At 38.5% G+C, this 12,449-nt stretch overlaps 1 protein-coding gene across 1 annotated transcript in view; it reads left to right on the top strand.

Moving 5' to 3' along the window:
• Positions 1-266: 266 nt before the first annotated feature.
• Positions 267-12,449, top strand: part of ACSS3 (acyl-CoA synthetase short chain family member 3) — a 171,473-nt gene continuing 159,290 nt past the window's right edge. Inside the window, exon 1 of the mRNA XM_008065550.2 lies at positions 267-701. Within this exon, the coding sequence (XP_008063741.1) occupies positions 391-701 (311 nt within the window). The 5' untranslated portion in view covers positions 267-390. The remainder of the gene's footprint in view (positions 702-12,449) is intronic.

Here is a 12,449-nt window from a genome sequence, read left to right as displayed (position 1 = left end):
GGTCCTTTGGCCCCGTCCTAGAAGCACCGGTGTGTTGAGATCTGGAGGACGTTCTGCAGTTTGAGGGGGGTGTTTCCGGGAAAGTCGCAGGGTTGGGAATGCAAGTAGGCGCTGGATTTGCGCAACTCGCCTCCCGCCACGAGGCGGTGACATCCCTGACCCTGGGGGCCCCCACTCCAGTCTGTGGCTTCCCCGGTCGCTCCAGGTCGGTTTTTCTCGGCGACTCTAGCGTGACTTTCGAACTTCTGGGCTCCGGGCACACTTAGGAATTTGCCGCCGCCTCCGCTTGCTCCCCTTGGGCCCCAGGAACTCACTAGCGCCCAACCTATCGCTTCACAGGCACGCTCTGGGACTGCGGAAGGCGCAGCTCGCGGGGGACCGCCGGCGGCAATGAAACCGTCTTGGCTGCAGTATCGCAAAGTCACCGGCGCCGGGGGCCTCGGGGGTCCCCTGCCCGGGTCCTCTGCGGCCAGGGGCGCCGGAGCGGCCCTCAGGGCGTACGTGGCTCCCGGCCCCCGGGCTGGCCTCGGGGGCCGGGGCTGCAGGGCGCTGTCCTCAGGCAGCGGCGGCGAGTACAGGACCCACTTCGCAGCCTCGGTGGGCGACCCCGAGAGGTTCTGGGGCAAAGCTGCGGAGCAGATCAGCTGGTACAAGCCCTGGACCAAAACGCTGGAGAACAGACACCCGCCTTTCACCAGTTGGTGAGTGACTTTTTAGCCTACCCTGATCCTGCCTCACTTTTTGGGCTCCAGGACGTCTCTGGAACCCGGAACCTGGAGTTCTTCCATCAGGAAAGAACATTGAAGTGAGAGATATGCTCAAACCTTTCCATTTGTGTTTAATTTCGAGTTCATAGTCAGCTCTCTTCTTGCCTTCTCCTCTTGAGGGACTCGAGTACCTAATGTGGGCTCAGTCTTCCATAAGTCAGAGATTGACCTGAATGGCGGGGCTTGGCACTGAGAATGTTAAGAAGACAAAAACAAGGTCGGACTCCAGCGACTGCACAGTGTGGTAGCCAAAATACCACAAAAGCACATGCAAGCAGTGTCATACACGAGAGAAGTGTTACCAAGTATTCACGCACTGGGGAGGAAGAAGATGGGGGAAAGACTTCAATAAAATCACAAAAGCGGCATTTGAAGAATAGGTTTGTCTTCACAAAGTTTACAAAGCCGTAATTAACAAAGTATCACAAAGTTTCCAATGCTGAGCAATAGCTTGGATGCGACTGAGTCGTCTGTGATTGCCAGTAACTGCGTTGACTGGAGAGGAGGAAGAAAGGGCTGGTGAGTCAGGAGCTAGGTTGGGAAGAGATTCCAGCACCGTGTCCTGTAGCATGGGCTAGGTTCAGAGGTCTGTTGTGTATATGAAGCTACAATACATGGTGCCCAGAAAGAACACAGATAGATTCTGGTCAGGTGGTGTTAGAAGTCAGGATAGGAATAAAGTTTTCTTCCTGGAGTTGCAACTGTAAGTTGTTGTAAGCATTCTTTTTATATTACAACAAGCAGAAGACACATCTTAGTATAAATGTCAGACTTGCTAGGATATTGAGGGTGAGGCAAAGTCTTTGAGAAACTCAGAATGAGGCTACTGTGCACCTACCTGCTAAAGGTGTGGTTGCTCTCATCTGCCAGTCATTAGAGAGGAGGTGTCCTATAAAAGTTTGAAAAACACTGTTCAGCAATGGAATGAGGGGAATAACATCATCAAGTCTGCAGTTGACAGATGCCTCCCTGTTCAGAGCAGGGAGCTGGAAATTTATAAGAGAGTCATCAGTTTCCCCATCATGCCATGTCCTGTTCATATGTATTTGGGGGAGGGATCATGGTGTTCCCTTGGCAACCCCTAAGCACCTTGCTCTTTCATTCTTTTTAGTAGTATTTGACTGATCCTCTTTTATGTGCCAGACAGTGAACCTAGCACTAGGTATACAATAGTGAGTAAAACATGTGGTCCCTGTTTTCTAGGAGTCATAAAGATTAGAAGCATGGACTCTGGGGCCAGATTACCTGGGGTTGAGATCTGCCTCTCATAATTACTGACTGTGTGTTTACAGGCAAGTTGCTTAATCTCTCTGTGCTTCACTCTCCCCAAATGCAGATGTAGAAATAATTTAAGGATTAACCAAGTAAAACACTCAGATTATGTCTTGTGTACCGTAAACCCTATGAGTGTTAAAAGAAGAGTAGCATTCTTTGTACTCTCAGACCACAATTATTTTAGGAGCAGGAAACCCTCCTAGTGTTCCTCAGTCAAAACACAGAGATTGTTGTCTCTCCTAAGAGTATGTGACTTCCTCTCCTTTTCTCAAAGTTCTGTGTACAAATATCTACCATAAGTTAAGGTATTATCACTATTTTATTCCTACCATAAAAATAATGTGTACATAATTCCTTTAAGAAGGCATGAGGTTATTCTAAATGAAAACCACTGATGTCCAGAGCTAAGGCAGTGGCAGTAACCATGGAAGGACAAGGGCATACTGGAGTGATTCAGGAGGGATAATGGGTGGCAGCAAAGGCCCAGAAGAATGCAGTAAGAGTGGAGGTCAAAGTACCTAGCAAATAGACCTTGTTTTTTCTTTGCAATCTCTAGTTGCTCTTGCCTACATTTTCTAAAGTTGTATGTATAAAATGTTGTCTTTTTGTGAAAAGGTCACTACAAAACTCAGTACATTAGAGATCACCATCATTTGATAACCTGTAGCTGAAATCTTCATCTTTGCAGTCTTGGAACCACACAGCCACACCTGTGTTATAATAGCCTAGAAGATCAAAGTCAATGAGTGATAAAACCTTGACTAGCTGGGTGCAGTGGATCATACCTATCATCCTAGCACTTTGGGAGGTGAAGATGAGAGGATTGCCTGAGTCCAGAGGTTCTAGACCAGCCTGGGCAGCTCGGTGAGACCTCATCTCTACAATAAATAAAAAAAATTAGCCCGCTGTGGTGATGTGAACCTGTAGTTCCAGCTACTTGGAAGGCTGAGGTGGAAGGATTGCCTGAGCCCAGCAGGTCGAGATTGTGGTGGCTGTGAGTGGGCCACTGCATTCCAGACTGGGAGACAGAGTGAGACTCCAACTCAAAAACAAAACAAAACAAAAACACCTTGAGTGTATTTGTTTCAGCAATGTGATCCAACCTTAATTGCAGTGAGTCAATCAAGAATTTTGCTTGGCAGAGCAGGGTTGGGGAGGGTAGTTGAGGTGGGAGACACCAATCTTAAACTTTATTCAATCAGTGGTTTGAACTTGAACCTATTACTGTGTTGGATACTTAATTGCAGATATTCCTGATAGTTTAACAATTTTCTACAAAGCCAAACTCAAGGGCAAAGTGAATATACTTTTGGGAGGGGAGGGTATGTGTTATAAATCTAAGTTTTATATCTCTAAGAGCTGGCATATACATTTTAAAAATGAGAGTCAAATAGTGGAATACATAGCTTTGATAATTTTTGTTGGTATATGCCTTTGAGAGATGGTAAGTGGGTTCAGACACAATTTATTATAAAGGAATTTTGCTTATTTTCTTTGAAACTGGGATCTGGAGATAGGAGATATTAACAGCCAAGTCCTTAATCAAAATGAGGGATTGTTACATCTAATTGTTCTCTCCTAGGTGAAGTTGGCATACATGAGTCACAGTTTCTGGTGCCCTTTGGCTTCCCAGAGGCAAAAGGGCTTCTTCTTTTTCATCATAAGCTTGTTTGTTGTTTTTTAAGAGTAATCTCCTCTCAGAATCCACAGGCTTATCAAAAACCCCAGCACATAAATAGTATTACATATTAGCTTTGACAATGGCATGAGCTACCCAATATTTTACACATGCAATAATATGTATCTATGTGGGAATATGGAATAGAAATCTTTAATATGTGGAAGGGACTTTTCATTGTAGTGAATGACTATTTCCAGTACTGCAATTTCTAAGATTAAAAAAAAAAAATCCCAATTACAATTAGGAACTTGCAAAGAATTGCCTCTTCTTACAGTTTGTTGGTTACTTCATGTTGTTGACACCTGGCTCTTTAGGTAATACAATCTCTATTAAAGAGATTTCAGTGGAGAATTGCAATCCAAGGTGAAGCAGTTAGAAATCACTGTAATTTCTTTAATCCTGGAACAACAGAGTGGGTGTTTTCGGTTATTTTCTCCTGATAGACATCCTGCTGCCTATCCTGAAATTGAAATCCAGCTGCCACTCTCTAAAGGATTAGGCAATTCACTTTTCTATTATGCATTGTGGCTGACTGTCTTGGTCATCAATTTATCTCTTTCTATGAAAGCATTGCAATCCAATTTCAGCTTATTTTTATTTAAACAGCAAGTAATGATAAGATTCTCATATAGCATTTGATTTAGAATTTAATATATACTAATAATGACTATATGGAAAAGGAAAAGATTCTAAGTGCAGATTATTAGAAAATAATTTAATCTGAGTTTGCATTTGTGTAGTGGGAATAGCATAGGCTTTTCAACATGCAAGATCTCAATTACTTACTATGAGGTTAAGGTTGTTTAATCTTGCCAAGTCTTAAAATGGCTCATAAGAGATAAAGGACATTAATCATTCACTCTCTGTGTATAGTAAAGGAACATGTTGAAAAGATAAGTGTAGGAACTTACAACACAGCTGCAGGGGAAACACATATTACATAAATTATTACAAAGCATACTATTCAGAGTTGCAGGAGATGCTAAGAAATACATTTAATGGGAGATATAATGTAGACTATAAGGGTGATAAAAGAGGTCTTGAGGAAATGATGTTTAAATTGAGATGAAAATACATAAGAATAATACATGGGAGGAACAGTCTAGGCAAAGAAAATATCATGTGCAAAGGCCATGAGATATGCTGTGTTCTGTAACTTCTAGAAACTAAGAAAGGATTATGTAGTTGAGGCTCAAGAAATGACAGAAAAATTATCTAGAGATGGAATGAGAGAGCCATATTGTGAACAGTTTTATGAGTTACGTTAAAGATTTAAAAAAATTTCCTGGCGTATATATCTGTCATGTATTGGATCACCAAAATATGAATTTTTTATTTTTCCTTCTGCACTGGATCAACACAGGCTTGAGTTCAACCCCAGATCTGTCATTGACCTAGAGAAAAATGTATTAACTCTGTATAATAAAAATAATGACCGTATTAATTTCTGAGGATTAAACTGGGTAAGGGAAACTTGTAAAATGTCTAAAATTGTCCCTGACACATAGAGCTATCTTTGGAATATAGAAGAGATTATTCTCATAAGCCAGTACAGCTTATGAAATGGTAGCATTTGGACTGGACTTAAAGAAGGACTTAGGGAGGAAAAGCTTTCTGTATGGAGAATAACATGACAAAAGTATGGAGGTAAGAAGAGCCAAGTGTCTTTGGAGGATAGGTATAGTAGACCAGTTGGCTTGTAATGTTTTTCCTTTGTTGCCGGTTCTTGATTTCAGAAGATAGTTTCAAAATGGTTTTAGAAGACTTGGAGTAGCAAGCAAAAGCTTTTGCACTTTCTCAGGCTTTGTTGGATTCAGAGATTTTTCTCAGATTTTATACTTTGTTGTTAATATTTAAACATTGGGAGATTTTTAATCTCAAATTTAAATTTTCTGTAAATTTAGTTTTTGGATTTCTCTTTTTTTAAAAAAGGAAAACAAAAACAAACCAAATATCTGTTAGCAGTGGGTTTGTATTCCTGTAGGGCAACACTTGGTTGAAACTGAGCAGCGGCTTGCTGCATGTGTTTGTTTGTTATCAACTGTCTGGTCCCTACCGCGGGAGTATTGCATTGTGGTCTACGTATAACAATCATTAACTTTGACATTGTGAGCATTTTTTGTGTGCAGTGCCTACTAAGACAGTGATGATCCTTGTACATTTTTTGTTAAGGAGATAAGGCAATCAAAAGACTATCAGAGGCCAAGTTTGGCCTCAGATGTCAAGGTTTCTTGGAATATTGGGGCATGAGAGATACTGGAAAGATCAGAGTAAATCTGACAAAAATTAATGTGACTAATAAACTAGGGTATTAGCAAAAATTAATATGACTAATAGACTAGGGTATCAGGAAAAAGATTAAATTAGACATAGTGACAGCCTGGCAGCAGGGTACAGGGAAGTAAAGAAGTTATGGTAACTACGAATGTGAGTCAAGTAACCAAAAGAGAAATTAGTTGGGCAATTAAAGATACTGAGTTGAAAACTGGAAAACATCTTGATGTAGAATTATAGATTTGAGTATAAATTACAAAGGAGTGGGAGTTATAAGCTTGTGAATGTTGATGAGAGAGAGGAAAGGAAGAGAAAATCATAAGAACTGAATTTTGGAGGGAAGTTGGAGAAAAAAACTGTATAAATGGATGAGACTTATTTAAATAAAGTGAAGAAGGAAGAGGAGGATATTTTACTATCCACTATAAAGGAGAGAAGAGATTAAAAACAGGGAGAGTCAATAGTGGTTAAGGGATCTAGAGATGTTTTGAGGCTATTGAGAATTGAAAGAAAACCACTGTGACTCAGAGATCTTTGGTGACTTAATAATGTGGTATCAGTAGTGAGATTAGGGTCAAAGCCAAACTAAGTGTTTTTTAGAGTAAACTGGTGGTAGGTTCAAACATTCCATGGAGATGGTGGTCAGTGACAGGGTGATGAAACAGTTTTACAATGTACCTGGGTTAAATTCACCTGGGTCAAATGAAAGACAGCTTCCACCCTGTTCCTCTTTTCTCTTTCTCTTCTTTGGAATACATCTATATTTAATTGCATAGTTATGAAACTGATGAAATAGGAATGAAAAGAATTTTCCTTATTTTGAAACCTATTGTTCAACAGTATTCATTTTTTTGTTGTTGTAATTTGAACTTTGTGTTACTTTTCTTCTTTAGGTACAAGACACTAATGGGAAAAAAACAGGATGGAAAAGTCTAGGAAATAGAATAAAGAGTATTCAGTAGATTTGTGTGTTCCTGCTATATATCACAATGATTCTAGTGAGCTACATATCTCCATATTTGTGAGTCTGTCAGGGAGATAAGGATGCAGTTGAAAGGAATGAAAGAATTAATGTTTGTTTGAGTGCGTCTCTGAGTTATGGACTGTACAATAGTTTCTTATATAGTTCCATTTAGGACTTCCCCCAAATGTCTTAAAGTTAGTATGATCATGTTTGTTCTACATATGAAGGAACTCAAGGTCATGCAGCTAGTTAGTAGAGTGTAGACCAGGAATAATAGTAATAGCTCCAGTGGCCCTGGTTCTAACCCCAGAATCTTTTCTTACAGATATGGAGGCAACTGTTCCAGAAGCCCAGTTGCCAAGTTTTGGCAAATCTAAAGTAGATTTTTGACTGAGGGACTGTTCTTTTTTTTTTGAGTTGAAGTCTCACTCTATCACCCAGGCTGGAGTGCAGTGGCACACTGACGGCCACCCCCGTGTCCACCTGCTGGGCTCAGGCGATCCTTCCACCTCAGCCTTTTAAGTAGCTGGAGCTACAGGTATGCACTACCATTCCCGGTTAATTTTTTTCTTTATTGTAGAGATGAGGTCTTGCCAATTTGCCTGTGGGCTCAGGCAATTCCTCTCACCTCGGTCACCCAAATTGCTAAGATTACAGGCTTGAGCCACCTGGGTCAAATGAGGTTGAGGGACTGTTCTAAATTGAAAGACACTAACCAGGTATGAATTACATGCAACAGGTAATTCTGAATGGAATACATAGGCTGTAACTAACACTTTTTAGCAAGTAATCAGCCAGAATAGAGCCTGAGGACTCGAAGGTAGGAATATGTCAATCTTAGTTTTCTGCATTTGATGGTTACTGTGTGGTTCTCTACAAAAATGTTCTTATTTGTAGCAATTACATATTAAATTATTCTGTGGTTATTGAGTATCATGTCAGTAAATTGATCAGAAGGAAAAAAGTACTTTCTCTTATAACTGCAAATTTTCTTTGAGCTTGAGATTGTTTCAAAGGGAAAGAAATTTTTAAAAAGATATGAAGTAGATTTTATGTAACCAGAAAGCAATTTAATGCTCCTACTGAATTTTGGTTCTTTGGTAAATAAATGCTCAGTCACATTCATTTGTTTAGGAAATTCAGTCTTTTTTTTTAATTATTAAGATTCTGTGATATTGTCTTCATATTTATCAGATATTTTTAAAGTTATGCTTCATTCTAGTTTGAAGGTGAGAGTCTTACCTAAAGATGAAAAATTTGTCCCTTTTTGACAAACTCTAAATTAAATGAATTTATTCATAACATTGTGCACAGTACAGATATATTTTAAATGATCATTATTTTATAAATATAAAAGATATTTTAAGAAGGTATGTGGTTGGCATGAAAAATTGCATGTTAGAAATAAAGTTCCCTCAAAATAACCTCATCAAGTAAGACAATTTTAAAAGATGGGCCTTATTTTATATTCTGAAGGTCAGCAGCTTGGTGCTGTGCCGTATCTAATTTTCTCAGCCTGTCATGCTGCTGAACCTTCAGGACAGAACAGAGTGAACTACAGGAATGCTGCAATTACATAAGCAAGGATGGATTGCCTGGCTAATGGCACAATCAATGAACAATGGAAATTCAATCAACTGTGACCGATCAACTACCAGGTGTTGGGGGGAAATCCAAGCTCTTAGCACCTCCTGGAAGGTGGCTTGCTTTTCTTTTGTTCATAGCATACAATGTAAGTTGAGAGGGGGGTAAAAATCAGTGTTTGAAGTTATTTGCTTCCTTTAGAAAAAAATTTTACTTTCGTAAGCAACAAGCAGAAACTCCATGAGAAGATCATTGCTTTCCATTGTGGTTTGACATTTGCAAGAGCAATGAGTGGGAGGCAAATGAATCTTTGCAATTTTGTATATATATATGAATGTAATACCTTTCTAAATTACAGTTTTAGGATATATGTAGTATATGTGACTGTGCAATTCAAATCCTTTATCTAGACTATGTGGATAGAGACCTTGTTATACTAAAGGTAAATTCATTATATTTGTTTTTGCCAGTATTGTGATTGAATGAGATAAGGGACGGTGCATAGAAAGGATAGGTACTATTTTTATATCTAGGAAAATTAAATTTTATGAATTTTGAGTTTGAAAGAGTACAGTTGAAAGTTTGAAAATAGCCAAAAAAAACTCTTTCTAATATTTCTAATATTAAATTAGAGAGAGATAGAATTTAATTATGTGACTTTACTGATTTAAAACATTAATTGCCATAAGTAGGAGAAAAGCAACTAAAGTTTGTAAGTCTTTGACTTATGAGCTGACTCTGGTTGGTAGGAATGCCTTCTTCTAAGGTTGTGATGGTAGAATAACAGTGGTTCCCAAGTATAATCTTTCAAGATGTCGTTGCTGGGTGAATATATAAGTTAAGTTAAAAAAATTGGGAAGATGAAGATGAAAAAGGAGAAGACGAAGAAGAGGAGGAAAAAGAGAAAAAGAAAAGAGGAAAAAGAGAAGGAACAGGAGGAGGTGGAGGGGGAGAGGAATGAGAGGAAGCATATTCAGTCTCTATTGTGGATCTGACCAATGAAGATATTTGTAGAAACATATAGTAAGATGCAAAAATAAAAATAAAAAAATTAGTAACTGAAGGGATGTAAAACCAGTATTATTGACCATTTGCAGAATAACTTTTAGCTAATGAGTGCGTGGGAGCTTCGAAGTCTACTTTTGTGCTAATCTCACTTTGCTTTCCCTCTGTATTCTTTTTTTTTCATAAGCTTTCATTGATTCTTAGTTGAGAGTTAAGTACTTTTCTAAATCACGAGTGCCCTGAGTGTGCCTTCCACCCAATTTTCCTTCCTTAATCCAATTGAAGTTTGTCATTGCTACCAGTGGGAATTTGTTAGCTATGTTAATTTTGGTGGATAAGTGAAAAAAGTTGAAGATGAGTTAGTGAAAAAAACAAACTGATTTCTGACTTCGAACGTTGTCTCTACTCTTTAAACAGTACATTGCCCCAAATCATTATAGCATGGGGGAATTATAAAATGTGGACTGTGATGTGTACTAGTGTTTTCCACTCACTTTTCATCAGTTTTCCTCTGCTAGTATACAGGAGATTGGTCTTCCCCACACAGGCGAGGCTATGTGATTAGTTTTGGTCAACATTGTCACTTCAGGGTGAAGCAGTTATTGCTGATGCTTCAATCCTTTGTCCTCTGCCTTTCTCATCTGCTGTGATCTTTGTGGAAGCACATGTAGAACAAGCAGTTTGGATTGCTGAGCAAAAATGTGTGGATGGCAGTGCTTTGGGGAGTCCACCAGGACCCACCGTGGAGAGACATGAGTGAGAAACAAACATTTATTTTTGTAAGTAACTGAGAGTTTGCAGTTGTTACTATATGGCATCATCCAGCTGATCCTTATTGATTGAAGAGGAAATAATGACTTTGCAGGACTGTTGGAATGACTGAATGTGCTAATGTACATAAATAGTGTCAGGCTTATAGTAGAAACAGCTAACCTTTATTGTACCCATACTATGAGCCAGGTATAATATTTATAACAACCTTGTGAAGTAGGGCTAATTTTTATTATCATTGAATGGCTGTGATAATAGAAATACAGTTTCTTAAGAAACTTGCCTAAATTTGTAAAACTAGTAAATAGCAGATGTAGAAATTTAACCTAGCTGGTTTTTTTGTTTGTTTTATTTTTGAGTCAGAGTCTCACTCTGTCACCCAAGCTGGAGTGCCATGGCACACTCACAGTCACCACAGCCTCGACCTGCCGGGCTCAGGTGATCCTTCCACCTCTGCCTTCTAAGCAGCTGAAACTATAGGCGTGTGCCACTATGCCCAGCTAATTTTTTTATTTATTGTAGAGACAAGTTCTTCCCAAGTTGCCCAGGCTGGTCTCAACCCCTGGGCTCAGGCAATCCTCTTGCCTCCACCTCCCAAAGTACTGGGATTACAGGTGTGAGCCATCACGCCTGGCCTAGGCTGTTTTAATTTAGCATCTGTACTCCCAAACACATATTTTTTTTCTGTAACAATAGCGTTAGATTTTTTTCTTTCCTTTTTTTTACCTCTTCTCCACTGAAACTGTTTAGTTCACTTTTCAAAAATAGTGCTAAAAAAGATAAATGTGTAGGCCTGTATCTTAGAAACGTTTTAAATATGGAATACTAGATGCTCTTTAAAAAAAATAAACTTTTAATTATTTTGTGTACAACAATCCTAAAGATGGGAGGAATTAATACATTAGTTGACAACTACTTTAGAAATGTTTTGTGGATAGTAGAAAGCAAAATTAATCTCTTCCTTAAAAATGCTCCATTGATTTTCTGGCTTAAGGAAAATCTATAATGACCACATTATTCATTGCTTGCAGTATGCTTTAATGTTATTTTTATAAGAATATAGTGATAAATAGCCTAATTAATTTATCTAATTATGAATACTTGAAAGATTTTCTTTCCTCCAACCTCTTAGTAAAAGAAAATATTAGGATTCATTGTATGTTCGTAATTATGAAAGTGGTTGACTTTATTTTTTAATGCATCCATGTGTAGTATTCTTTCTTGTTTTTCTCTCATTGTCCTTCATCTTGATCCTAGTTTCTTTCTGCACACTCAAGGGGAGATATGCAGATGGCCACACCTTGATAAATGGCATGTATTAAGTTCAGAAATGTATTTCTTAAGAATTGTGTTGCATCCAGCTCTCTTAGTTCTAACAAGAACATCTCAGTTTTTGGAATCCAGTACAAGAAAAATGAGTTGTAGTCTCTCTCGCTTACCTGCATTGTTGCACAGATATTGTCAAACACTGGAGAAACAAATGATCTAAAAACGTTAAATGCTTTCTTTGAATGTTTAGGGGTGAACTAAAATAAGACATGGTTTATTTGGAAAATCGGCAATCAAATGAGAAAGAAGCTCACATATGATAATTCTCTAGCTTATGACTGAGTCATTCCTTTTTTAAAACCTGATACATTATCTCTCAATAATAACAATGGTGATAATAATAACAACAAAACAACAATAATGACAACAACTACAGCAGTTTTAATTATTGAGAATGTTCTGAATTGGGCCCTATGCTAAGCACTATATATGTATTATCTCTTTGGAATCTTACCAGCAACCTTATGACATAATGCAGTTTTATAACTGTGCAAACAAACATGCAGAGAGATACATGACTTGTCCAAAGTCATACAGTGGTGGACTTTATTTTTTCAACCCAGTGGGGTCACACCATAGAGCCTTGCTTTGGTTATGAGTTGTAACTATACTTAACTTTTGTCTGGTTGTTTGTTATACGAATGTTTAGATGACAGGGCCAAGGGGAGTGAAAAAGAATGAGAGCAATGCAAAATTCTAAAAAAAAACTTAGAGATTTTGAATTCCCTTTTCTTAATTTGCTCTCTATGTCTGTGTCTTCTACTCTTCTCTCATTTTGGAGGAACATTAAGTCCTCACT

Source organism: Carlito syrichta, unplaced genomic scaffold, assembly GCF_000164805.1.
Source record: "Carlito syrichta isolate Samal-C Ts95f unplaced genomic scaffold, Tarsius_syrichta-2.0.1 Scaffold308653, whole genome shotgun sequence".
Taxonomy (NCBI): domain Eukaryota; kingdom Metazoa; phylum Chordata; class Mammalia; order Primates; family Tarsiidae; genus Carlito; species Carlito syrichta.
This window is presented reverse-complemented; position numbering and strand designations above follow the sequence as displayed.